Source organism: Chamaea fasciata, unplaced genomic scaffold (genome assembly GCF_029207755.1).
Source record: "Chamaea fasciata isolate MVZ Bird 193981 ecotype frontalis unplaced genomic scaffold, bChaFas1.0.hap1 SCAF_21, whole genome shotgun sequence".
Taxonomy (NCBI): Eukaryota; Metazoa; Chordata; class Aves; order Passeriformes; family Sylviidae; genus Chamaea; species Chamaea fasciata.
This window is the reverse complement of record NW_027094106.1, coordinates 4,054,544-4,082,131: the sequence shown is the minus strand read 5'-3', so window position 1 is coordinate 4,082,131 and position 27,588 is coordinate 4,054,544. Positions and strand designations below refer to the sequence as shown.

The 27,588-nt window shown below is 49.3% G+C and overlaps 1 protein-coding gene across 3 annotated transcripts in view; it reads right to left on the bottom strand.

Annotated features, from left to right (window-relative positions):
- CAMKK1 (calcium/calmodulin dependent protein kinase kinase 1) overlaps window positions 1-27,588 on the bottom strand; it is a 94,546-nt gene that overhangs the window by 14,894 nt on the left and 52,064 nt on the right. For all 3 annotated transcript variants that reach the window (XM_066201858.1, XM_066201860.1, XM_066201859.1), the window contains exons 5-13: window positions 23,444-23,495; window positions 22,746-22,879; window positions 22,130-22,166; window positions 19,860-19,881; window positions 17,863-17,951; window positions 6,270-6,469; window positions 5,575-5,628; window positions 4,607-4,680; window positions 331-418 (exon numbers count right to left, since the gene is read on the bottom strand). In XM_066201858.1, coding sequence (XP_066057955.1) covers window positions 331-418; window positions 4,607-4,680; window positions 5,575-5,628; window positions 6,270-6,469; window positions 17,863-17,951; window positions 19,860-19,881; window positions 22,130-22,166; window positions 22,746-22,879; window positions 23,444-23,495 — 750 coding nt within the window. The remainder of the gene's footprint in view (window positions 1-330; window positions 419-4,606; window positions 4,681-5,574; window positions 5,629-6,269; window positions 6,470-17,862; window positions 17,952-19,859; window positions 19,882-22,129; window positions 22,167-22,745; window positions 22,880-23,443; window positions 23,496-27,588) is intronic.

Sequence of the window (27,588 nt, the reverse complement as noted above, 5' to 3'; positions counted from 1 at the left end):
TCCCTGGAATGCACATCCAACACTGCCAGCCCAGGCTCTGCTGCTAGCAGCTCCCCTGACAATGTTGATTCTGCCAGGGATTCACTGAGATCAGCCAGCTTTTGAGTAAATTTCATTTAAATAAGTAAACAAGAAAGCTTTCGTCAATGTTCCCCAAGCAAGCAGCAGTGGTGGAGCTGTGGCTGCAAAATGAGTGCTCTCCCTTTCCAAAGGAGGGTGCTAGAGACAGCTCCCAAAACAAACACTGGGAACAGCTCTGCCTCATTAGAAGGTACCAAAGGACATAAAATCAGCTGAGACTAAAAGCTCTAATATCAAGGTCCAGCTTACCTTTATTTCAGGGACTGTTATCCTTGTTTCTGGATTTTTATCGAGCATGCGCAGGATCAGATCCTTGAGCTCGTCACTTATCTGTGCTCTGAGAGGAGAAAACAGCAGCACACAGTTAACAAGGGAATTGTAAGTGCAGCAAGGCACAGTTCCTACTGCAGTTACCTGGTAGAGAACCTGCTCTGCTCATGAGGTATTTTCTCTGCAAACCTGGCTTGAAAAAGGAAGGCACCACAGTCACTGCTAGAGGGCTTGGTTATCCTGTTCTGCCCCCAAACACAACAGCACACGCTCAAAATGCGGGATGAGGGATCAGGTGAATGGGTCTAAGGACTTTCTTGAAGACAATACTACATAGGGGAATCTCTGAGGGGAGATTTGGGACAACAGAGTGTTCCTGAGAGCAGAACTGGAGTTGAACTCTGTGAATCAAGAGGGACACAGGTTGATTGCTGAACCTGCATCATGAGCAACTGCATGCTGGATAAAACATCCCCGTCTGACATTCAAGTTCCCAGCTAAGCTTCCAGGTTGTGTTATTTAAATTGCTTCCAGAACACTGATTGCAGGCAGCCGGTAACTCAGTATTCCCTACCTGCAAAGCTCAGCCTTAGGGGAACAAAAGCAAGGAATGAACAAATGCAACTAAGAGAAATACATCTAAATCTTTAACACTATTTCCAAGTTCTAAATGTGAGAGCCCCTGAACCCAGAAGCCACTCTACTGACATGGAGCCCCTGGTCCTGCAGCCCAAAGGCTGCAATGACTCCTGTGGTTAATGATGCAGGAGATGCCTTTAAAATGCACTCGATCTGAATGATCAAAGTGCTGCTGCAGTAAAATGCCAGCATGTGACTGAATTGCATTAGGCAGTTGAAAGTCTGTGTCACAAATGACTCTTGAAGAACTGTGTTTCTTCATGAAGACGGAACTTAGCAGCATAAAATGTCACTCCCCAAGAAGGCTGGATTTGAGACTGAAAACAATACTGAGCACCAGGTGCTGTGCCCACCTCCTCCGCACCCCCCTCCTCAAGCAGAGAAGGGAATAAACTATCACCAACCAAAATGAAAACCACATCACAGCAAGGGATATTTCAGTCTGATGAAAACAGAGCTGCTGTTTAATAATTCATGGATGTTTTATTTGGACTTTGGCGATGAGATCTTTACAAACAACCCCAAGGAAACGCTGCTCGTTCCGAGGCAGAAAGGGGGTTCAGTTTGAAGTCTAAACACTTAGAGTTGCATCAAGGGTCTGCTGTACACTGGCAATAGAGCCCAGACAAGGGGAACAACAGGATGAGTCCTCAGAGACTCGGGTGACAATTTCAGCTGGAATGGAAGGAACAGTGCTGCTCTTGAGATGAGCTCCAGAGGAACAGCTATGGGCAGTGACAGTGCATTTAGCAGGTCAGAACAGACAGATTCCTGCCAGACACCACACTGATGCAGGTGAGACAGCATTTAAAAAATATTTAAAATCAGTTCTGTGCTGAAGTGTCAACAGCTTTACTTAAAATACAACAAATAGAATAAAAAATCACTTAACATTTCTGAGCACCAGACTGATTTCTATGCAACACAGGATTAAAATCACAGGGAAAAGCCCCATAAACAGGATCACCAAGTGTCAGATGGGCTCTGGCCAGGTCCCATCACCCTGTCTCTGGTTTCCCTTCTCTCCAGTCTGCAGCCCAGTGTGAACACTGTGCCTGATGGCATTTTTCATTTGAAAAGCCTGTGCTGTCTGGGATTTCTCACAGCCACAGTCCTGTGAGAGCTCTCAGGAAAATGCCAAGCACAGAGCTCAGCATCCATTTGGGAGGGCTGCCAGCACCACAGATCACTTTACAGGGTGCCCCCAGGTCAGGGAACATTGTCCTGGGCTTCACCAGGAGGGACTGGGCAGAGCTCCTGGCTCTCCTGACATGTTTGAAGAGAAACTTCAGCTTGCTTTTTAGTCATGCCAGGATCCTCAGGGTATGAGCTAAGCCCATTTGCCTCGTGTCATGCCAAGGACTCAGTGACATGAATGAGAACTCCAGAGCCATAAATATTTATCCTGGTGTCTCTAAGGGAAGGGACAGGATGGTGAAACTGGTACAGTCAGATCCATCTGTCCTAAAGGTTGTCAGGAAACAGGCAATGAGTTTCCATGGACTGCCTGCAAACAGGAATGTCTCTTTGGTAGCCATGGTGAAATAAATTGAAACCAAAATACTCCTCACTATAGAGAGGTGCTAATTCTGTGGGAGGTCAGGGTGGATCCACTCCAGTGAATTCCATGTCTCTGTTGCTGCCTCTAACAAAGAGATGTGGTTTGGACAGCTGTCAACACCTAGTAACCCTCAGCTCCTCCAACAACCTAATCAGGGGTGCAGCTTTTTTTAGACTGGGAGAACAGGTCACTGAGGAATCCACATAAATCCTGCAGCCCAATTATCGCTGAAGGAAATGCCTGAATGAAGGAATGGATCTCAGCACAAGCCAGTGAGCCCATTAAATGTTAATAACTTACTGCAGAGGCAGATGGGAACAGTCACTTGTAAGCTGACTGCTAACCCAAATACACGGTGGCTGAGGGAGGGGTGGGAGTTTTGCCAGCCCTGAGAAAGGGAGAAAAACTGCCAGGGGAACATAAACAGATTTGGGGTTTTTTGGCTGCAGTGCTGTCAAGACAAAGTCCTGTTCCAACTGCAGGTGGGGACACAGCAGTGGAGCATGATCAGCCTTTGTGCTCCTGAAGCCTCAAGCCCAGGGATCTGGTCCTGCCAGAATTGCTGCCTGCCCACACTGGGGTCCGTGTGTGCTCCAGCCGGGCAGAGGTGGCTGAGCTGCCTGCAGTGCCTGTGTCTCCTCATCAGGACAGGGATAATTAATGCAGCCAGGGCTCAGCCAGCCCAGGTGTCTCAAAGAGGGCATCCGGAGTATCCATGGCTTTCTGTGGAATCAGAAGGAAATCTGGGACTGTCAAAGTAGAGGCCCAGCCCTTTACTGTAAGGTGAAAATTCAGTGAGCACCTCACAGAAAAGTCTTGCCTTGCCAGAGATGTTGGATACATGCACACACCACAGGCTGCCTGGCAACATCCCTCTCTTCCTCTCTAATACCACATGAGCCTCTCATTATTAGAGTTTTAATTTGTGCTTGCTCCAAATCAAGTCATTTTATCTATACATTTTTATTAGAATGATAAATAAGTCATTTTATCTATACATTTTTATTTGAATGAGCATTAGGTCAAGAATTCTTTGCCTGACTACTGTATGGATTTGGGAAGGAAAACAGAGAGTCCAGCTCTGACTACTTCATCTGTCAGGAACCAGGGGAAACAAATTCTTCACCAGCAGAATACCACCAAAAGCCTGAAGCTGGAGGAAATGCCAACACTGAGGAGTGGCCAACACTTGAAGCTGCAGGAATGGTGACCATGGAGCCAGCTGAGCACACAGGGAGTGTCATCACCTCCTGCCAGACTCTGACAACACCACAGACATTCATCACCTCAAAACTGAACTTCCACTGCTCCAGTGCCACCTGAGTGGCCTTGACTTGTCCCCTGCAGTGCTGAGCACACGCTGTGAGCACAGCTGGCCTTCCCACCTGAGCATCCCCACCTGACATTGCCCCTGTGCCCCTCGGGGGTTTCCTTCACCAACCAAGGCAGGGTGGGAGCAGTAGCACACAGGTAAATTAATTCCTGTTTTTTTCACAATTGCCCCCTCTCTGCCAGTGCAAAAGACAAATCCCTGTTTTCCTGGGGGGTGCTGGAGGAGTGGGATTTGCCGAGCTGTGGTTGCACATCTCAGGACAAGCATCCTTCCATCAGACAATTCCCCTGGCTCCGAGCGAAGTCCACAGGAGAGGGATGTGTTTACTTAGACCAAGACCAAGGTTTATCACCACGTTGCTTTTAAAAATGAATACATTAAATCATTCTGGTGGCTGCTGCACGGGGAGAAAGAAAACCAAACCATGCATCCAGCATCTCCAGAGTCAAGTATGTGGGGCAGAACTTCCTAGATCCTGGAATGCCTTCACTTCCAGAGACATTTCCTTTAGTCCCTGTCTGCACAAAATGGACAGAGGAAGAGCAGAAACACTTTTAACACCTCAACAACATCACCAGCACAAAACCCACATGAAGGACCCAGGAGAACACAGAGTACATCACCCACTCATGTCCATCCCTCTGTGGTGATCCACTGTGCCACACAGAGAATAATGCTGAAAACTAACTTTATTTTACAGCAGCAGAGTAAAATTTACTTACTCTTCTGGGAACTCCACAGGCTTGGTCTTGATCCTGTTATGAAGACCCAGAATATATTCATCTATAAAAGGGCACTGTAAAACAAACAAGAGATTTTCCAGTAGTCCAAGATCCTGGCATCACACAGGCATTTGTCATTCATGTAACACCAAGTACAACCTCTGCACTCCCTAGATTTTACACAGAGATGGAAATAAATTAAATCTCCCCACACACAATAAATCCATTCATTCCTTATTAAAAAATAAATTCAGAAAAACAGCAGAGGCATCCAGGGAATACATAACTGGACTGGAATACCCTCCTTTATCCAGCCTGCCAGGTGACCATGAAGTGCCTCTGTCACCTTCCCTGGCCACTTCTTACCCAGAGCAGGATGCCTGGTGCCCGTGTGGTGGGATCTGCAGAGGTTCAGGTGACATTCCTGCCCACAGAGACTGCCCACAGCTGCTGTACTGCTCATCCAACACAGCTGGGACACGGGGGCTCTGGCCACAGGTGAGGGAAAAGCCATGACAGGACACGGAGTGCGCAGAAGGCAGCACTGGAGAGCTGCCTCTGCCAAACTGGACCCCCCATCAGTCCTAACTCAGCTTTGGCAGACAGAGCTTTCTGTCATCTGGTTCCAAAAGTGCTGCAGCAGTTTGGGATCAACCCTATGCCTCTCTCCAGGCTCTGGCTCCTTTCTAAATGCAGGAAATGTGGATAAACCCCCCACAAACTGCTGGTGGTGCTGCTGATGCTGCTCTGGGTTTGCAGCACAAACAATGGCTCCACATTCAGGGCCCAGGGCTGGAAATGATCCTTTCCACAGATCACAGCATCAGCCCCTCTGATCTGCAGGGGGATTTTTGAGCTTAAAGAAGGTAGGTCTTTGTCTCTAATATTTGCCTTTATTTGGAAAGGAATGAGTCCAAAGCCAGGCAGACAGTGCAGTGCAGGGCTCCAGCAGCTGAAAGGCAGCTTACCTTCCCATAAACAAAGCAGTACAGGGTGATTCCCATGGCCCACACATCCAGTGCCTGAAAGAGAGCATGAACGGAGAGTAAAGGAGAGGCAACACAGATGATCTGAGTAAAATGATCTGGATTTCCCCACCAATTCAGAAAACACTGTTTGTATGGATCTAACATTTTCTGTGTCACTTTGAAGTTGGGCTCCTAAGGGCAGCTCTTGCACACCTGAGGAACGAGGGCTGTGCTGGGCCAGGCATTACTGCTGTGACCAGCAAGCAGCCCCTTCTTACAGGAAATTACACCATTCAGGGGTGAACCTCCAAAGTTTTCCAGACAAAAGAATCCCTATTAGACTCCATCCCTATGTCTGTATCACCACCCTTGGCAGTGTCTCTCACTTCCAAGACACGACCTTGGTACTCAGCAGCCCCCTGTGCCTCTTGATTGTTTTGGAAGGGAATCAAAGGCTTCCTCCTTTCCCTTTGGGCAGGGAAAGGGCTCTAGAATGGCTTCTGCCTAGGCAAGGATCCACAGCAAAGTGTCTGCACAGAACAACCAATGTGGGTTGTGCCTGGACTGGAGAGAATTAGAGCTTCAGTTTCACTGAATGACAGCCCTAATTAGTGCCACAGTCAGGATGCGGGTGTGGCACTGCCCTCTGTGCCACGCCTGGAGGTCCCAGGAGACACCAGCTGTGACAGACCTACCTTCCCACTGAAACTCTTGCCAGTCTGTGAGACGGCCTCCGGTGCCATGAAGGCTGGTGTCCCTGCTGTGCTGGAAAGCTGAGCATCATTCCCTTCAAACTGATTGCTGACACCAAAATCAGCAATTTTGACGTGGCCATCGTCTCCTAAGAGCAGGTTGGAAGGCTTGATGTCCCGGTGGATGATCTTCTGGTAGTGCACTGAAAAAAAACACCCCAAAAAGGGAGCATGGTCAGCCCTGGCAGCCAACACCCCCTGGGGAAACCTTTCCAGGAGGGTGAAAATAAAGCTGCAAGCTCAGCACCACACTGCCAGCTGCTGCTGGGGATGGAATATAATGGAGCAGAAGGAGCATTTCCTACAGCCATTCCTTCCTGGTACCTCACTGGGACACAATTCTCAGAAATACCTCTAGGAATTCTGCAGAGAGAAGACATAAACTCAGGGAAAACTCAACCAGTGCGAACAACCAACCCTCCTGGAGAAGGAAAACACTCAAATCCTGCAGATTTGCTTGGCCTCATCAAACCAGCTGATGGGCTGGGCCACCAGCTGTATTAAAGGTTAAAGGGACCCCAATCAAGAGGTTCACTTTTAGTTTATTTATTTTGAAACTGCAGTGCTGTGAAGCTCATCAAAAGGGGCAGAACCACAGGTAGAAGGAAACAATGACACAGCTGAGTGCCAACAGCTCAGAAATCAGTGGGCATTTCCAGCTCAAAAGATGGAATAATGGAGCTCCAAGCTTGGAGCAAGCACCAGCTGACTGGTGCCAGAACCCCAAAGAGTCACTCTTTATTTAGCCACGCTTCTCAGTGGAGCCCACAAATACAGAAACAACCTCAACTTGCTTTGCATCACCCCAAACCCTCACCCTGGCACAAAGCTCCCAGCCATTCCCACCACTCCTGCACCCAGAGCTGTGGCCAAAGCTAGCCCTTCATTCCGCGAGGCTCCAGCAAAGATTCCAGCTCTGTCTCAGCTCCATGAGGCCAACCCTGGGCACCAGCTGAAGTGTTTGTACATCAAACATGAAACAAACCCTTGCAAAGAGCTTGGAGGCTGAGATGCACTGAAAACAACAACAAAACCCATATCTCTTGTGCAAATTTGCAGCTGAAAGACGTTTCCAGGCCACTGAGGGAAGCAGGGAGTTGTAGGAAAGTGGCCGATTTCTCAGGAACTCTGAGAACTTGAAAAATAGAAAACCACCAGCTTTCAAAATGTGAAATGACCCCAAAAGCAGAACTGTACAAAACCCAAGAGACTTTACTAAAGGAGGAGGAGGAGGAGATCCTCTAATCCTGCCCTCCCCAGAGGACCAGGACCCTCTGGCCTCCATCCTCCCCTGGCTCCAACCACTGTTTTCACATTTCCTTCTTGCAAACAGAGCATGTTTGTTTTTATACCTCCCCAAGAGCACTTTTCATATCTCCTAGGAAATACACACTGGGTGGAGGAAAATGCTGGTCTAACCCTTTCGTGCTTTACAAACCTGACCCACACACTGCCACAAAGGCAGCCTTGCCCCATGGAGCATCCCAGTGTGTGCTTTAGGACCAAGAACGAACCAACTTCATTTAACTTTCTGCTGTTTTCAAGCCACCTTCACTTGGGGAAGTCACACTTGCAGATGTTTTTTCTGCAAGGCCCTCTCCTCAGTTTAAAGCACTGTTGGGGGATGCTGTCCTTGGCACATTAAAGAGCTGCTCTGGAGATCCAGCAGAGAAAACTTATTTACATCTTCTTCCAGATGTGCACCAACTGCATGGCCAGGCTGTGATGGGAGGCAGTTAATGCTGTAACAGCCTGCCTAGACAGTCAGGATAAACACCAAAACCCCTGCAACAACAGTAATTAGGAGGAGACATCTGCTCAGCAGCAGAGCTGGTGGCAAGCTGACATTTCATTATGGTAATATGGGGAGAGCAAATAAGAGTGAGGGGGGAGTGAAGTTTTCCTTCAGGAGATGCTGAGCTGCCTTTCAGGCAGGTGTCTGCTGTCACCCCCGATACCACAGGGCTAAGGTTCCCAAAGCCTCTAAAAAAAAATCCAAAACAAATATGGACCATGTGAGTACAGCCTGGTCTGAAAATTAAGGCAAGCAAATACTCCAGGCTTTTTATTATTTATTCCTTATAGGAAAGTAAAAAAACCCAAACAAAATAAAACCACAAATAGTTTTCTCTATTATATAACCGTGTATTTTGTAAAATACATTCCCTGCCTCTGTATCTCATGTAAGTTGAGGATCACTGTGGGCAGTTTTCCAGCTGCCATGTGTTCCCTCAGTGCCCATCTCTGCTGGTCCCCAGCAGGTCTGGACACTGCTGACTGCTGGGCACAGAAACAAAGAACAAAGAAATTAGAAACACATCCTTTGCAAAAAATCAAAGCCATCAAACAATGGCTCATCTGGCCAATGGATATTTGAGTTTCCAGGTGAGAACATTCCTGTGTGCTGGGGACAGTGACAGTGTGACCTCAGGTGCTCAGAGGAGAGACTCAGCACAAGTGCCTGCAGGGCTGAGGACCCCAGGAGTGAGCCTGGCCTCTGGAATGTCACATCCCAGGGGCTTTTGAACACCTGGCATCCATTTAAAACAAGGACAGACTGGGATGGGAAGGGGACAGATGCAGAGGGGAGGTGGCTGGGCCAGAGCAGCAGTGCTGGGAGCAGCATCCCACCCACACACTGTGCTGCTGTGAGTGACAGCAACCAGAGTCTCCTGCCAGCTGGCTGAAAGGATTTCTGCTCTCTGCAAATTCCCTTCCCTATCCAGCCTTGTGCACAGGCAATAGCCACAAAGGGAGGACAGGGGACTGAGCACCAGCAGGTGTAAATGAACATCACAGCCGTAAAAAACTGGAAGAGGAGTGCCCACATCTGTCAAGAAATGATTTGGTGTGGAGCTGCTAACCTGATGAAGGAAACCTGAAATCCCTGTTCTGCTCTGAAGAAACAGAACTGGAAGTCCCAGCCTTCCAGTTGCTGTGGGCATCCTCCCCTGCACAGCTTCCCAAAATTGGCTTCTGGCTTCAAAATGCACAGGCTTATCCTGTCCTGTGCTGTGCCTCACCACTGGTACAGTTCAGCACGATGCAGAGTAAAATAATCCCCCAAAATCACTCCCAAGTCTGCTTGACAACAGACAAGTTGGCTTGTTTGGGAGCTGCAGGAAGGAAGCAGGACTGTTCACCTGCAGGACACAAACACAACTAAGCTCAGAAAAAACTTCCCAACCCACCAACTTCTCCTGCCAGTCCAGATCTCTTGCAGATATACACATTGCAGGGAGAAAGGCAGGGACCAATTAATTCAGCAGGACTGGCCAAAGGCTGCCTGGACATGCCTGCAGTGACACACATCACTGCCACGTGCTGCCAAAGGAGCCACAGAGCTGTCTGGGGGGAAAGGTGCTGGTTAAAGCAGCATGATCTGCATTTCCAGCACAGCACACAGAGGAAAGGATGGTGTTATCCCTGCAGAACTCCAGAGGGAGAGCTGAGCATCTCAGAAATAAAAGCCTACCACTAATGACACCCTCCAGACTGTTAATGACTGTACAGAAGGCACAAGGAGCACAGGAGCCGCCCCAAGGGGAGCGGGGGACAGCCACAGTCAATCTAACACAATTACCAGCATGAATTAGCCCTCTCATCTCACCATCCTGAAGCATTTGGGAGCAAGCTCCATCCTCTGTAGATTTAAGAGCAGCAGGTAGGAAAGGCATTCTCATTAGAATTTGTTCACTAAAAGCCAGGACCAGAGGTCCCAGAAACAAAACACTTGCCTTCTCCTTGGAATTAAGGACACATTGTGACACAAAGAGGAGCAGGGCTGCACCAGGCTCAGCAGAGAAGGAAAAGCACTTTCAATATGTAAATAAAACCCCTAAACGTGCTTTAAACAAACACACACAAAAAAATGATCTGTATTGCTGCACTTAAACATGCTCCATGAGGGTCTGGGGATTATTCCTCTTTTAGACCAACTCATGACCTCCCCTTAGTTCCCTTCATGGGCAACTGGGATTCCTAAGCTGAATCCATGCCTTTGAGAGAACTTCCAGCTACTCTGCCTCCTGCTCAGAGAGCAAGGCTCTGGGTTTTTTGCTTGCTACAGTACAGAAAGAGTCACAAAGCAGGCAGCGTCTGCCCTCAGACCCAGGCCAGGCACAGGGACGTGGCTGCTGGGTGCAGGAAGCCTTGGGAGGGACCCTCCCATGGGTGCTGCCCTTCAGGTCATGCACAAGGCCACACCAACTGCTGAAAACCACTCATTCCCATGCAAATGCACTTGCCTGCAGCCCTCCCCAGGTTAAAATCGATGCTGAGCTGCCCAAGCAGAGCACTTCGCTGAAGCTGCTTTGGCAAACTGACAGAATGGCTCCACATGTTGCTTTTATCTGGAGAGGGTTTTGCTCTTAAAGCAGGGGTCAGCAGCTCACCAGAATGACTTCCCTGGGCTCCAAAACACCCTGACAGCACTCATGCAGGGCATAGATTGGTATTTCTTCATAACGAAAATGAAACCAGCTAAGATATCACAGAGCCCTTAGGACAAGGTCTGATTATGTAGCTCTCTGTTCAATTTGGTTTTATTAGAGCCATTCTTCATTTCCGTGGAAAGGTAACACTATTTCAGGCCTATTTGCATCTGGATAACAATCCCATGGATTCTAGAGCATCATCCAGGAAAAGATCTCAAATGTGTTACAAATACTTACCTGTTAATCCTCACAGCCACCCCGTGAACAAGGCAGGCAGGGCAGGTGAGTGCCTGTGGACATTTTATCACAACTCGTGTTAGAAAGCCTGACCAGGGATATCTGAAGTTGGACTCAGATAAGACCTGGAGCTCCAGGGTGCTCAGAAACAAGGAAATGATGCCTAAAAGTCTGGTCTGTCTCCTGATGTTGGGCATGGAGCACTATTGCCTAAGAACAGCCTGCTGAAGGCTGAGGCTGTGGAGATACAACCTTAAAGGAGGATTCAGAGCTCTCAGGGCGTGAGCATTCCTTGGGAAAGGACCATCCTCCCTCTGTCCCACTTGATTTCAGACAGAAAGGCATGCTGTACCTACTGCAGCTGGCAAAAACCTGCACTTGGGTGTTCAAATTCAAGCCCATATGACAAAACTGCCTAAAATAAAGGGTCTTTCTGAAAATCTGGCTTTTTGGGGTTTTTTTGTTTGTTTGTCTCTTCGCTACAATTTGAACTGAGTTGGTAACAGCAGCCAGCTGTGGTCCAGTAGATGGAGCTGGAGAAAAGGGAGGATTTTGGGGAAGTTCTGTGCTGCTGGGCCAGCTGGTTTCAATCTGTACACTCCTATCTGGGTCTCCACAGCTCTGCCATTGCCTCCCTACTCCTTGGCAAAGCCCTGCTGAGCACATCATTCCTTTCTGCTCAGTCCCTCAGCTGCCCTCGTGGGACAAAACAGCCATTTCCCAAACACTCCTCATGCTAGATCCCAGAGGTTTTCCCTTTCACTCAGAGGAAAATGCCTGGGAACTGTCTGCCAAAAAATCCACTAACAGGGAGGGAAAACCCAGAGGGAGCACAGAGAGAAGTGGCAGAAAGACATCTTGCTCCTTAGACCTTTTAGAGAAAGTGCTTTTCACTGCATTCCCCTCTGGAAATCTTGGAGATCCAGCAGGTTAACACAAACTTGCTAAAAGCTCATTTAAAAATTATGCATATAAAACTTTGAAATGCACTGACACATCCCGCTGTTTACTGAGGCCAGTGCTGAATCCTGCCTGATTAAAACCAGAATCCCATTCCCATTCAAGGGCAAAAGCAACTCATGTGGTGCTACTGCAGAGTCTGCTTAGTATTTCTCTCACATTGCCCCTGTAGCAAAGAAATGATTTAGCACCCTCTCAGGGAAACTGCTGCACCACCATCCAGAGCTCAAAACAGATGGCTACTCATCCCCAGGGCTCTGCTGAGGAAGGGCTGGAGCACAGGGGTGCCCAAGGGGAGCAGCCCCATGCCATGCTCAGCTCACTGCAGGGGCAGGGGAGGATCCCAGCTGTGCTGGTGTCAGCTCTCTCCACTCTTTTGCTCTTCTCTTGCCACACCCATTAAGCCTCTGCCACTTGGATAAGTTGCTTAAACCCAACTTTTGCACTACCAGGTCCTTTGGAAGAGCTCAGCTCCCCTCTGTGCTCCGTCTGCAGCTGAGCTCCTGGCAGAAGCTGTGGGGTGGGCGCTGCCAGCAGGAAGCAACAGGGAAGAGAGACAGGTAACCTTGTCACGGGCTGTCCTTCTGCACCTCTCCTGCAGCCCACATGGGCTCAGCCTCACCAGCAGCCCCAGGGGATGTGCAGAGCTCCCTGCCAGGGCTACACACACACACCAGGGCTCCAAGGGAGCAGGGGAGTGAGGGGAGCAGGCAGCAGGTACTGACCAAACAACCTGTGCAGGCTGTGCCAGGGGCTGCTTCTCACCCCCAGCAGACACAGAACTCCATCAAACAACAAAAAAATCAAACTGCCTCATCTAAAGAGGCTCCAGCACATCTCTCTGATCTTCTCCATCAGCTAATTACTCTCACTCTTGTACAGGGTCCTTATCGATCAGTACCAGCAACACTTGCAGCTCACGAAAGAGTTCTTTGTTTGGCTTTTATCAGCTAAGGAGAGCTTGTCTGCACGTGATAAAACACAAGCCAGCCTCTCTTCTCCTGGTGGTGTCATTTATAACACCCAGAACCTTGCAGCTGTAGCTCTCACCTCAACATGCTCTGTTTGGGGAGCTCCAAACCTGTACAGGTAAGAGGCAGGAGCAGAGAAGAGGTAGGTCCCCATTTCCCACATGGGAGCAAGCAGCCTGCTGGGAATCCCAGTAGAGCATGCAGCAGCTCCTCCACAGACTCGTACCCCAGCTCTGCTGACCCACACCAACCTGAGGAACTCACCTCTGGCAAGAGCCAAACCAGATCAAACCATCCACATCACTGATGCTTTAGTGCACCCACCCTGGACTTACCCTGCACTAGATATCCTTCAGAAGACACAAGCCTGTGATGGCTCATTTGCTTAAATTTCCTTTTAAGATAATGGAAATGATACTCATATATTGATAACGAAGTAGATTAAGCCTTATCTCAGAAAAGGCAGCTTTGAAAAGCCAGAGCCTCTGTCAAGGCTCCAGGCTCAGTGTGCAGGGCCCTGGGTCACTGCAGTTCTCACTGCAGAGAGCTGCTGCTGGAAAGGCAATTTCCCAATGGCTTTGGCTGCATGTCATTACCCTCCCTTCAACCCCAGAGCTCAGAGGAGACAAGCCTTCCTCTGTGGAGGGGAGACCAAAACTGCCCCCCTCTGAGACACAGTCGCAGGAGAACTGCAGAGTTTACAGACAATGCAGGAAATAAGGTTTTTCTCCTTCAGCAAGGCTGACAGAACCTGTTTTAGCTTCTCGTGACTCGAATACCGAGCTTGCAGCTCCAGAGCAGCAGGGACAGTCCCTGTGCTTCATCTGGACTGTGCAAGTCAGCAGGGTTTTCCTCTGGGTCACAGTTGTGTGTGTGCTCTGCACTGCCTGCTCCTGGCCCGTGTCACAGCCAGGCTCTGCTTAGGCAGCCCTTTTGTCTGCTTATTCTTATTCTTACTCAGGCTCTTATAAATGAAGATTCTCATGTCCCAGCCCTAAAATCAAACTGGGATAGGATACCTACCTGGCAGATCCCTCATGTCTTTTGATGAAGCATGATGACTATTGCCTATCTAGCACACACATTTCTGCTGAGTATCTACAAAAACAAAGTTTGTCTTACTAGAAGGGAGACTGAAGTTTAAATAACCCCAGCCAAGGACGACTTGAGGGGAGCTACAAGTGGAAAGGGTGGCAATTGCACATATCCCTAATTCACAGAGATGCTTAAGCACATGCTTTAGTTAATGACATAAATAATCCAGCAAAGTTTCCCATTCAAAGCACTTGAGCAATCTCTGGAATTACCACTCCAGTGGTATTTACACAGAGGCCAGACTGCCTCCCCAGCTCCTGAGGGCGTGGGCAGGGCCAGCAGTACTGGGGAAGTCTTGAAAGTGGGAGCAAAATCTCTTTCCTTTGAAGGGCCCATTTCACCCAGAACCCAATTACAGTTTGCATGTGCTTAAACAACTCCTGGCACAGCCCAGGCCTAAGACAGGGCCACTGAAACAGACCACACAATCAGTAATATCACCATGCCTAAACTCAAAATATATTCCCAGCATTGCAGGGGCCAGAGGAAGGAAGATGACTGTGGACAGATCTCCCTGACTCTCACACCTTGAACTAGTGTCTTCACTTCTTAGTGAACAAGGCTGGGACTGTGCTTGTATCAAAGAGCTCTCCTGGTATCAAACACAGCGAACCCAGAAACCCAGCCAAAGGCAGGTGACAGCACTGTGCCACTGCCTGGATCAGGGAGCTCCTGGCTCTGTCCCTGCCTCCCACCATGCCTAAGCCAGGCTTCCCACCCAGCTCTCATCACCTGCACCACTGCCTCCCTCCAAACCTCCCCTCACAGCCAGCCCTCCTGCAGGAGGCCTCCAACCCCAGAAAAACTCCATGAAAACCCAGTGAGTCCCGTCCCCATGGACACACAGTGGTCACAGACCACAGGCCACCACCAGGGATGTAAAAGGTCAGCCCATGTCTCCCACAACCTTGACTCCTGCAGCCCCTTCCTGCTCACCATTAACACCTTGCAGGCTCCAACAGGAATCCAGCTTGCAACTTCTAAACTAATAAAATCCAACCAACAATGATGCATTTGCTGCTGTGATGACTCTGAGCTTCAAGCAGCTGCATGGTTATTGAGCCTCCCAAATTACACAACAATTATGGATGCTTACTTTAAAATTACCTTGCAATCTCTGGATTGCCTGGCAACACTTTTCCTTCAGCATGCACAAACGGTGCACTTTTCCTCTTAATTATATAATAATTGCCATGCATTTACCCAGCAGTTCAGAGAGAACACCATTTTTAACTTTCATTTGCTAATAAAATAAGTGGTTACTCAATAGTCCAAAATAAAGCATCCTATTGTTCCTGTTGCTGGGAGTGCTTGAGCATCCTATAATTTATTGTTGAATTTCACTCCCTCTGCTTAAGACTACCCACACTTTGCTGGTTTGTTTTTTTTTTTTTTTTCCTATCTACTAAACACAAAGTTTCTTTGTAGCAGGAACTGTTCCTGCAGCAGCATCCAGCAGAGCAGAGCTTGGATCTCCCAGCTGAGGCACACAGGCTGTGCTGCAATCTGAATGCTAATGGGAATGTAAAAAGCTGCATCTTCATCCTTCAAGCTCTACTCAAAGACAGTCTTGAGATTCCCATTCATATATTAACTTCTACCAACTTTCTGGGGTGACCTGACTAATTTTGGCAGCGCCTGGAAGCTTCTGGACTGTCAGACTTGCAAACACTGATTTTATTCTCTGCTGGTTTTAGACAAAAAATGAGGTGGTGCTGCATTTCAATGTGGAGAGGGACTGAGACCCTGCAAGCCCCGTTCCTCTGCCTCAGCAATGCCCAGCATGCTCAGAACTGCAGTTGTTCTGAACAACCGACATTGTTCTGTCTGGGTGGGCAAAGCCAAGTGAGTAATTCCTTCTGGTTTAAACTGACTACCTGATTATTTTCTTTGTTATCTGTTAGGTATTGTGTTTCTAGAGACACAAAAGATTAATTTCCTGTCCAGCACCTCCCTGACACTTAGGATTTTAGAAGCCTCTGCCACAGCACCCCTTCCCAAGGTAATTTTCCAGTCTTAAGAGCTTTGGTCATATCTCTGTACATAAGATATTCCAGGACCATCCTGATCATCCTTCCTGGGCCTTCAGTTCTAGGGACCTGTTTCTAAGACAGGCTGAGCCAAATTGCACATAATATTCAGGATACTCCTTGTCTGTACCTAAGAGCTCCTAGAGATCCAAGTAACTGCATAATAACATTTCCTACTTTCTTCTTTCTTTCTTTCATTCTAAATAATTCCCCAAATCTTGTTAGCCTTGTTGAATGTCACTAAGTAATGGGCTGGCATTTTCAAGAGAACTATCCAGATAAAGCCTGAGTGAGAAGAGATAATTTAGAGCCCATCACACTGAATGCATTTTCAGTGTTGTTTCTCCCCCTCATGCATTACCCTCCAGTCAGCAACATGAATTTTATCTGTCATTTTATCATGCCATCACTTGCTATCATGGCACTTTCCTGTCAGTCTTCCCAGTCAGTTCTAACAACTATCCTGAATAACTCAGTGCCACCATCAACCTCTCTTACTGTTCTCTACCCTTTTTCTGGTCATTTAGGAATACACTGAACAACCCAGCCCACATTATGGATTCTTGTTTAACTGTTCTGGTGACTTTTCTCAGTTGTGAAAGCTGTAATCCAACTTTCCTTATTGTCTAGCTGTTAATCCACAAGAGCCCATCCAAATGGGCTGAGATTTAGGAGCTGCTTTATGAGCTACTGTTAATGGGTCTAATCAAAAAGCTGTTTGGCAATTGAAACACAAGGTAATAACAGAATAACTCTATCTACATATTTGTTGTCTCCTCTGGAAAACAATCAGACCTGCAAGGTGGGAATGTCCTCTGCAGAAGCTGTACTGCCTCTTCCTCCCCAAATTCACCATGGGCAGTTCTTCAGTGTATCAGTGCGCAGAGGAAGCAGTCAGTGGTGAGGGCACTGAACTCACAGAGGCTGCCTGCAAGGAGGACACCAGGATCTAACAGGCACAGAGCCAAGCTCAGCTCACCAGCAGCTGATACAGAAGCAGTAAGTGCTTTCAGGATGCCAGCACACAGACCATTCCACCTTGTCTTTAATTCAGGGACCCCTCTCTGCTCACCCCTGCCAAGTTGGTGCCAGCAGGGACATGTCAATGACAATGGGGCCAGAAAAATCCCTGCTGTCATTCACAGACCTGTTGTGGCCTCCCTGTACTCTGTAGAACAGGCACTCAGCAGTGAACCTGGCCTTAGCCACACGGGGACAAGATGTCACCAAAAAAGGTGACAATAATCAAACAGGCTACAGAGAGGAACCCTGCTCTGGAGTCTGGGCAGAGCCTGGGAACACACTTGACCCACTACCTCCCTGGGAGGGCACAGCAGTGCTGGACTCTTGTCACTCCACAGCCCTGAGTGACAGGAGTCACTCAGATGGATTCTGAAAAGGGGTGGACAAGGGCAGACACCCTCCCTGTGCTGCTCACCAGCTCTGCACGGCCAGTGCTTGCCCTGCTAAGCTAGAGACAGGGATTTGTTCCAGCTGAACCTGACTGACTAAGTCCATGACCCTGCAAACACCCATTTTCTGGCTCTGCTACTGCCTTCAAAGACAGTCTCCAAAAAGAAATAAATGGAAGTAAAAAGAGAGGCACTATTTGCCTGATGACCTTCCCAAGGGTTCCGTGACACTTCCTGGGTAAACCCAAAGCTGAGCGGGGCCACCTCCGACACCAACCCCATGGGACCTCTCTGGCTCATCCAACAGCCCCCCCAGGGTGCAGATGCCCCTCCCCAGCTGAGCAGGGGGCTGAGGCACAGCCTGTGCAGAGCAGTGCTGGTGCTGGGGTACTCACAGTACTCGATGCCCAGGACGATGTCTCGGAAGTAGAGCCGAGCCTGCTCCTCGCTGAAGGGCTGCTCACTGGGCACCTCCATCACAGGCCTGTGGGGAAGAGGGACAGCAGCTCAGTGCTCTGCAGAAGGGCACTAACATCCCTTGCTGGGGGACACGTTCTCCATCACCATGTCCCAGCACTGAGGGCCAGGCTCCCAAAAGGCTCTGGGTGCTGTGACACAGGATGGAGGTGTGCCCATTCTTTCTGGATGTGTTGATGCTTTGATTACTGAGCTTGGCTAGTGGTGGGTGGCTTTGCCTAGTCCCTGAGCCAGCATGAGCCACAGAGCCCTCAGCAGCAGCAGCATTAACTGCTGATGTCTGCAGAGAATAAGACAAACACTGCTCACTGACGGTCCTAATGGGAGAACAACAAAGCTGGACCTGGCCTTTGGCTTCCTGCTAAAGCTGCTCATGGCTGTGAGCACCAGCAGTCCCACGAGATCCCAGTCAGCACTGGGGACAGTGCCTGTTGCTGTGCACTGCATGTTCTGCCTGCTGGGGCTCAGTCCTGATGCAGTATCATTGTGCAGCTCGTCTACACTGAGGCACAATCTAGACATGAACCACTGGCCCAAAGGTTAAATGGGAATATTTTCAGTGCATTGTGCTAAACAGCTTAAAAAACCTATTTAGCTGCTCAGGGTTCAGCCACCACCAGAGCTCAGCCATTCAGCCCTGAACAGCCAAGGTTACCTGGTCAGCTTCTCCTCTCCTTTCCTTTAAATGCTGCCACTGTTGAGGGATGCACAGTCTCCTTTAAAAGCCCCTCTTCTGCCTGTGCCTGCTGAAAGCTGAGGGCAAAGAGCTAGTCAGAATCTCCTGTTCCCCTGTGGATGAACGGCTGGAGCATTCACTGCACTGGGGGCTGACCCTGCCTGTGCTCAGCAGCTTGGCTTTGCATTTGTTCATACATCCACTGACTGGAGCAGCCTTTGAGTGAGTGCTCCTGGGACACCACCCTGGCAAGCCAAACCCCGGTAGAGAACAACCCATTGCCAAAACCAGGCTCTGTGGCTCTTCCCCTCAGCACCCAGCAGCAAATCCTTCCTGCAGCATTTCCCTCTTCTCCCTTGCTGCCCATTTGATTGATGACCTTCATCTCCCATGTGCATTTTCCTGCCACCACCTTCCTTCCCTCTTCTACGCACATATTTCTGTTGCTGAAACCAGGGAGAAATATTGTGAGAGCAGGGCTGGCAGAGCCACTAATGGAGTCTAATTGCCTCCTGCCAGAGGCAGCCAGGCTGCACTTGGATGAGACACAGGTTCCCCAGCCTCAGCTGTTTACAGGAGCTCCCTCTCTGACAGGACAGGCATCAGCCTGATCACCAGGGAGACTGGGGAGCCTCTTGCCAGCAACCCACTGGAGCTGGCAGCCTGTTCATGGGGCCAGGGAGAAAAATAACCCCTCTGGGAATCTCCTCCATGCTAAGCACAGAAATCGTGACCTCCCTGGGACTGCAGAGCTGCAGAATCAGTGCAGGTGTAGCCAAGAGCAGTGAGGAACCTCTTACCACCTTATCCCCTCTTCCACTATGCGAAAGAAAAGTGCCAACCATGAGAGCTTAGTGCTGAGAGCAAAACAAGGCAGCAGGTGCCAAGTAAATCTTGATGCAACCACACACCCCTTGTGTCAGAGGAAGCCACAATGTGGCTGGAACCCAGCAGAATATTCCTATCCAAACCTTTTCTTCCAGGCACCTGATGAGGAACTGTCATAGAAGTTGTTCTGCAGATCAGAGTCTGGCACCAGGACGTGTCTTCCCAGCCCATTTCTATTCACTACATCGTTCCAGGCTGTAGCAGGGCACAGGAAACTACAGCTGGGTTTTGCCTCCCCTGCAGACAGGGTTTGCCCCAGTGGACACATCAAACCTCTATTTCACATGGGAACCTGATGATGAACACCAACACCAAATTTTCAACAGAAGGGATCCCAGGAGGGCTACTTACCCTTTCCTCATGAGGTCAAACACTGCAAGAAAAGGAAATAAACCATGAATGAATGAGAAGAGCAGCCCAGGCTTATTTGTTATTCATCACTTACAAAAACACATCCATTCCCATACCTGCAAAATCAATTTATCTCCACTCATTTCTCTTCCCTCACCCGTGACAAGGACACCAGAGGAGGCAAAATGAAAATATTCATCTCTTCAGCACAAATATCCCCCCTCCTGCCAGCTCTGTACAGGGAGACAGCGGGTGCTAATTTATCAACCACAGTGCTGCTGCTCAGGGTGTCAGCCCTCGTTGATTTGAGCCCTGTTGTACCTCCAAGGGAGAGTGTTTGGTGTGATATTCCTACTAAATTGCTGATAGTGAAGGAGATGCTGTCGGAACATGCTGCTCCATTTCTGCTGTGTCAATCAGCAGCACAGCTACAGCTCTGTCAGAGCCAAACACTCGTGAGTGAGAGTGACTGAAGAGGATTTGCTGGTGTGAGCCGAGGTTTGCAGAGCACATGAGTTTGTGTGTCTGATTAGGAGGTTGGGGAAAAGTGTTTTTCTGATCGTGCTCTGCCCTGTTCTGCAAACAGGAGAAGGATCTGCTTTTATCTAGAGCAGGAGAGCTCTTTCCCCATTAGTTATTTGGGGATTTCTTGCACCTCTCAAAAAAATCTGAGCAGATCCCTTCCCCAAAGCACCAGGGTGTGGGATCCTCTGAAGATACAAACACAACAGGGCAGCCTGAATTGGCTCATCTTGCCCTCCAGGCTGAAGAAGCTGCAGCTTGTGGAAGCATTTAGCTATTCAACCACCCTCTACCTTTGGAGGTTGCTCAGTGCCTGCTGACATCCCATCCCAGCCACACAGAGCCAAGTGCTCACAGCAGGGCCTGACCCCAGCAGTCACAGGCAGGAGCAAACATCACTTCCTCTAGATCTGCTTTGCAGTGGGGGGCGTTTTTGGAAGGAGAAAGGTGCAGTTAATCATCAGCTGGGGCAGCAGCAGGAGGGAGCAAACCCACTTGCAGGAGGTTCAGCCCTGAGCGGTGCTACTCCTTCTGCCAAGGGAGCTGCAGAGGCAGGAGCCTGATGTGCCTGGACTTCATGGGCTCCCAGGCAGAGGAAAGGGGTGAAGGAACGTGGACAACAGGGACATGGCTATTGCTCGTCACTCAGGGACCAGCACAACCTCCAATAGGACCAGGAGACTCCCCTCCTGTCCTGCTGCTGTTGCTGCTGTTTCTGGGATGGTTCTCTCACTCCACAGGTAGAGCTTGGTTTAGGTTTGGGGTTTTTTCCCCCCTCTGCAGCTTTCTACCTCATCTCTCCCCTTTCCTCCATCCCCAGGAGTTCAGGCCTTCAAACAACAGCCTCAGTCACCCTCCCCACCACGAGTGCCATCACTTTGAGATGCTGCCAGATGCCACTGGGGCTTCAGCCCAAAGGGAAAAGTGGCCTTTCAAAGGCAAATTACTGCATTTGCTAGGCAGAGTCCTCCTTCACAGCAGCTTCAAAAGTGTCCCATAATTATTTCATGAGGAGCAGTCTTTGAACCTGCTTCATCAGGAAACAGTTTGGGGAAGCAGAGATGTAAAAGGGTCAGTCATCCCCTCCTCCAGCCTATCTCAGAGGGCACTTCAGGGCCTCCCAGGCCTGTCCCTCAATGTTTTACCCAAATGGGGATTAGGCTGTGGCTGGCACTTTCAGGGTTTGGAGGAGAGGAAGACAAAATGGGTGGAATTCCCTCGCCCTCTGCGTAAGCACCCAGTCAGGCATGGCTTCCCCACCAAAGGCAGGAGTGCTGCTCCCGTAGGAGGTCCTGAGGCTGACCAGGGAGCTCAGAGTCTCTGCAGGGGTCACAGGGAACACCCCCAGACAAGACTGGAGTGACTCTGGAGTCACTACCACTGTCCACAGCCCGGAGAAGTTTCACAGCAGGAAGACAAGGAAACCATCCTGCACCCTTCTCTTCCCTCCTGGCTCCGGGATTGGAACTAGCTCTACAGAGGGGAGGGCAGAGCAGCTGTCAGGCCTTTTTAGTGTCCCCATGGCAAAGAGATGTGCACAGCTGTACTGACACAAGGTTGCCTTACCCTACTGCACGGGGCCTTTCCATCCCAGCTGCATTTACAGGCGTTTTAACTTGGCAGAAAAAAATAAGTCTGCTGAAGTTGGCACAAGTTTCCTCCCGTATTGACCCCGAGTCCTGGTACGTGTCACTTGCATCACCAGGCCTAAGCCCAGATGGTTCTGTTAGTTTATGAGACTCACATACCCATGTACAAGTTGTCCTCTGCAGGATCATCAAGGACCTGAGAGATCACAGAGGAAAGAGGAAAAAAAGTGAAAAACAGCAGGAAAAAAGATTTTTAAGCAAGTTACACTCCCAGTACACTGTGCTGAGCTGCAGAACACTGGGAACAATTTAGGCTAATATTTAGAGAGTCCTGCGGAGAGTGGGGTTTTGGAGGAGAGATTTTCCTGTCTCCAGAAAAATCTGGGCTTCTGCCTGTATTTGGAGAAACAGCCTACCAATAAAGGCACTGCTTGTCCTAGACTGACCTCAGTCAATAATGAAAATGGCACTGAAGCCTTGCACTTGTGCACCTTCCCAGGCTTGTCTGCACACAAGTTTCAGCGATCAAAGCTCACTGCTATTTCGACCAGCACAGTGAGCTGCCTTCTCCTGGGCACCAGCCCAGAGCACAGGGTGAGTGTGCAGTTTGTCCTGCACAGTCAGTAAGGCTTTGCTTGGAATCGCCAGCCTAAATTTCTGAACGTCTCTTTTAAATCAGTTCTGGCTGAAAAAGGAGCAGCTGAAGAAAAATCCTCTTGTTGCAATACAAACCAGACTTTATTCAGCATCAACTCAGGGTGGAGAAGCAGCTCACCTCTATCAGCTTAACGATATTGATGTGGTCCAGCTTCTTTAGGATGGCTATTTCCTGGTAGACTCTGTCCAGGGGTGCCATGGGTTTGGGCTGCTCTCCTGAGGAGGCTTTTGACCCTCTGGGAGGAGGCCGACCTGCAAGTGTGACAGCACAGCAAAGAATTCCTCACTTGGCAGCAGCACCAGCAGGATGAGCAGCCACTGGCCCCTCTGCATGTACCTCCAGCTATTCTGGAAGATCTCATCACCTTGTTCTCATCCCAAAGACTTGCAGTCTCCCACCTGGAGCTGAGATCTCCAAGTCCCATTCAGACCAGCTGCTCCCAGCTTCCCAGATGGGTCTGGGGCATCCCAGCCTGCACCAGGTGCTATGCCAGGGGTAGAAGAGACTCTGAAAGGAAGGGGAATACCCTGCCTCACTTCCAGTGCTTAATGAGGCTTCATAAATGGACATGAACGTGGAAGAGTCGCCACTTCAAAGAGACTCACAAAAATCCGAGCCAGGAATCTCATTAGTGGGTGTTTGAATTTCTCTGTGGCTGTATCTGCCCCCTCACCACCCCCCGCATTTTAACCAGCTCCCAACTACACGGGCAGCTTTCATAGGAGGCCACGTTCTGCAGTCCTTGCAGACAATGTTTCTACATTGAGAGATTTGGCTGAGGACAACAGGCAGAGCTCTACATGTGAGATACCCACGTGGAAATCCATACTGCTTCAAGAGCTTCTTTTTGGAGAGGACTTTCATAGCCTGGAGGGAGAAGAAAAAGCAGCGTTAAAGCTGAACAAGAGCCAAAGAGCTGATTGCTGTGACCTGGGAGTATGCTGGCCATCAGGGACTGGCTCAGGGCTGCTCCTCAACCTAGAGAAGGGTCCTGGTTAGTGGTGGCCCCAACACAGACCCTGACCCAGGCTTTCCTGAAAGCACTGCTAACCATTGGTTCCAGTCATTTTTCCCCATGGAAAATGTCAATTTATTTTCAAACTGACAAAGAAAAATGAGCCAAATTTCTGCAAATTTCTGCATTTGGGGCAGAAGCTTGAGGGAAGAGGTGGGTTTCCCCGGCTGACCCACTGTTCTGGATGATGTTACTGCCATGCTCCAGGTCAGAGCCACTTCAAGGCTGCTTCATCTTATGTTTTGTGTTGTCAGGGGGTGTAAGAAGGAAACTGAACTCAGGCAGCTGAGGTGTGGGAAGGGATCAGGGTAATTCTCCCTGCCATCCAGCTGGCATTAGCATAGTGGCAAAAGGCAATCTGAATTTAATAAACAGTCCTTGTGCCTCCATCTGCTCTGTGCATTAATAACCTTTTGGAGGGCCACTCAAATGCCCCGAGTGGCCCAGCAGATGAATATTTAATGAGAAACCAGCTCATGGTACAATTTGCTCAGGAACACAGTCTGTGCTTCCAGGAGCTGGGATGGTCACTTGCTCCTTCCCCTAAGCAGTTACTCCTATTAATACAGCATCCAATATGTAATTCAAACTGGAGTGATCCCTACAAAAGCTTACAAACCAAGGAGTCCTGCAGGACACAGTCAATGCCCAGGAATTTTGCATTAGGACCACAGAGACAGGGTCTCTCTGTCTGTTTTAATGCCTATACCAGGAACAGGTCACCAAACTCATTCCAGTGAGCTCCTTCCCAAGTTGCTCCTGACTCCTGACAATGATGGCACCACACGTCCAAGCATTCCCACCTCCCATCAGTGCTCCCAGTGCAGCCAGGTTCATGGCTTGATGAAAGGATTGTTATTTTTGGTGCTGATCCAGTGAAATCCTCTGGATTTGCACCCATGTAATTGAGAAGAGACACTATGCAGTGTTTCAATCCCTCCTGACAGCTCCAAAACAACTGTTAGAAACGATGGTGTTGAGAGACAGACTCAGAAGTGCTTATCTTTGACTTAGCACAGCTCTGTGTCCAACACAGGCAGCCAAATGACTCATGGTCTGCTGAAAGAGGATCCAAGATGTGCACAACCACCTCCAAATACGGCCAGGACCAAGCCTGGAGGACTTCCCACGCTTCCCACTTTTATCTCTCCATAATGAAAATTTATGAGAAAAATCAAAGGAATTGGTACATCCATTTCTCTTTCAACCAGTGCCAACCCAGGGGGAGAATGCTCCTCTTGCTCCAATCCCATCTTGAGTCCTTGCTGCCTTCTGGCAAGGAGCTTTAGAAAAAGGACAAAATAGAAGATGCCATTTGCTGCTGAAAGCTCCCAAGTTTGGGAGCATGGGGGCCTCAGCCTGAGGAACTGAACCATCACCACCAGCCGTTACCACATCAGGATAGTCCTTTCCAGGACAAGCTGGAGGGAGCAGGAAGGTACAGAGAGGAGCAACAGCTAAGACACTTGCTCTCAGGGGCAGAAATGGAGGGAACAGGAGCTGCTGCTGTCACCCAAACTCCTTGAAGGACCCTTGAGGGGCAATGGGGGGTTACTGCATCATAGCTGAGTTGACTCACCTATGTAGGAGTTGACTCAAACCACCACTACTGCTGGGAAGGAAGCACCAGGATATGCTTATACCAGTTTTGAAGCACCAGTGTCTGCTACTGCACAAGCAGGGCTGGGCCAGAAGAGAGGACTTGTCCCTCTGCGCTGACAAACTCAAACGGGGACAAAAAGCAAAGTTCATCGTACAACAGGCCAGAACCACTTAATTATCACAAGAGCAGAGAGGAAGACACGTGGCTGTGAAGCCTCACTTTAATTACAGTGAGCTGGCAGGACCAGGCTTCCTCCTGAATTGTGGCTGCTGTAATGGGAGCATCTCAGGGATGCTTCAGCAAACCTCTCCTTCCTGGCTCACATGTGTGACAGAGCCAAAGACATTTGTGCTCACAGGCAGAGCTAATTACCCAGATAATGCCTTTCTGATAAAGAACCAGCTCAGAGCCAAGCTGCGGGATTTTCCCTTTGCACAGGCAAGTGCTGCTTCAGTCTCCTCAGGAAAAGAGGGAGCCTGGAGATTTCCTCCACACATCCTCCTCCCGACTATTCACACATGGACATGGACCTTGACATTTCCCTTTGAGAAACAGCAGGAACCGTGTGCTTTTCTCTGATGTATGTTTATTATCTAAGTCGACTGCTCTCTTCCTATCAAGTTTACAGCTGGAAACCACAGGGAAGCTGCCTAAGGGAAAGGAGATCCCAGGCTTATGGGGAGGAGGAATGCCTGTGACACAGCAGCTTTCACAACAGCGAGCCCACAAGCTGTGGGTAATGAAAATGACCATTAGTTATGGGAGGGAAGGGTGACAAAATGATTGAGCCAAGTGAACTTATCACCTGTCCTTGGTGATGCTCTCACAGTGCTTAGAATGACATTTTATTTGCTAAGGGAGAGATTTGTACTGCAAGGGTAGAAGCCTGTGCACAGTCCCTGCCTAGAGCCCTCGGGGGAGTGGGATGCTGCTCAAAGGTCCCTACTAACCACCTAAATCCTCTTCTAGTGCATGAGGGCACATTGTGGGAATGCTGAACAGACCAGAGAGTGTTTCCAGCCCTTCTTCACCTCTCCTGCCTAACAACAACATCCCTCAGGCAAAGCAGCTGAGAGGGAAGCTCTGCTGGGAAAGAGGAGTGTTATGAACTGAAAGAAAATCCTAAACCAGACAGGCTTAGCTGCCACGGCCTTAAAATCCTGCTCCTGTGTTTGTCACCTCATGTCCCATCAGCAGAGTTCCATCATCAGGCTGTGCCACCACAGCAGGGATGCAGTCCTGGAGCTCGCCTGGCTCCAGCTGCCTCCCGAGGATCCTGCTGTTACCCCGGGTGACCCAGCCCCTCACAGGCCCTCAGCTGAACAGCACGAGGTGTTAGAGTAAGCCAGAGATCACTTCCCTGCTCCCCACCACTCTGGAGTGCCGCTGGCAGTGGTTCAGCAGCTGTTATGTGAGCAAGAGGATGAGAAACACAGGAGCTGTGTCTTCCCTTTCCGCTTGGATGGCAACCAAAGTGGATTCTCCAGGGGCTGGAAAGTTCAAGGCTTGTTGCTGGACACCTTCTCAGCAGCAGCCCTTTGTTCAGGCATTCCTTGGAAGGAATAAACTTCAGGCATGAACTTGGAAGGAATTTCTCCCCATCACAGAGACTTGGTAGGAAACAGCCCTCCATGCAAAGAGTGTTAGGTACAGAGGCAGAGAGCACAATCACACAAATCTTGTTTCCTAAGAAACAAGATTTAAAAAGGATGAAAAAAAGAAAAATCCACTGACAACCTGAATGCTATTGCCTTATTCCAGCAGTAGCATAACAAATGCCCATCATAACCACTTTTCTTTGCAAGCTGATTTAAAGATTGAAAATAGGAGGAAGACATGACCTGAGGCATCAAAGAATCAAATTCCATCAGCACAATGATTCCAGTCTAGATCTCTCCTTGGACACATTTGCCTTTGCTTTTTATTTGCTGCCTTTTCACAGAACTTGGCCTTTGATTTTTCCCCTAGTCATCGTCAAAGCATCTCCTTCAAACTGAGCCACTGAAACCTTTCCAGTGTAAAGGGTTCCTTGGCAGAGCCCCACAGGAGCTGCTGTAACAGCTTCATGTGCCCCAGGAGCAGCAGGGTCCTCTGCTCTGGCAGCCAGCTCTGCTTTCCAGTGGGGCCTCCTCCTTGGAGGGAGCACTGGGTCACATATCTGGTGCAGAAATTCCAGTTTCCATGGTCTGACACATTCCCTGCATCCACTGCTGTGAGCCAGGACACTTTACAGCCCTCCCAGGCACTGCGGGCACTCACAGCAACCAAGGGCAAAGCTCTTAGAAGCATTCCCTCATCTTTAATGGAAGGTAAAAAAACCCACAAAGTAAACACGACCCATC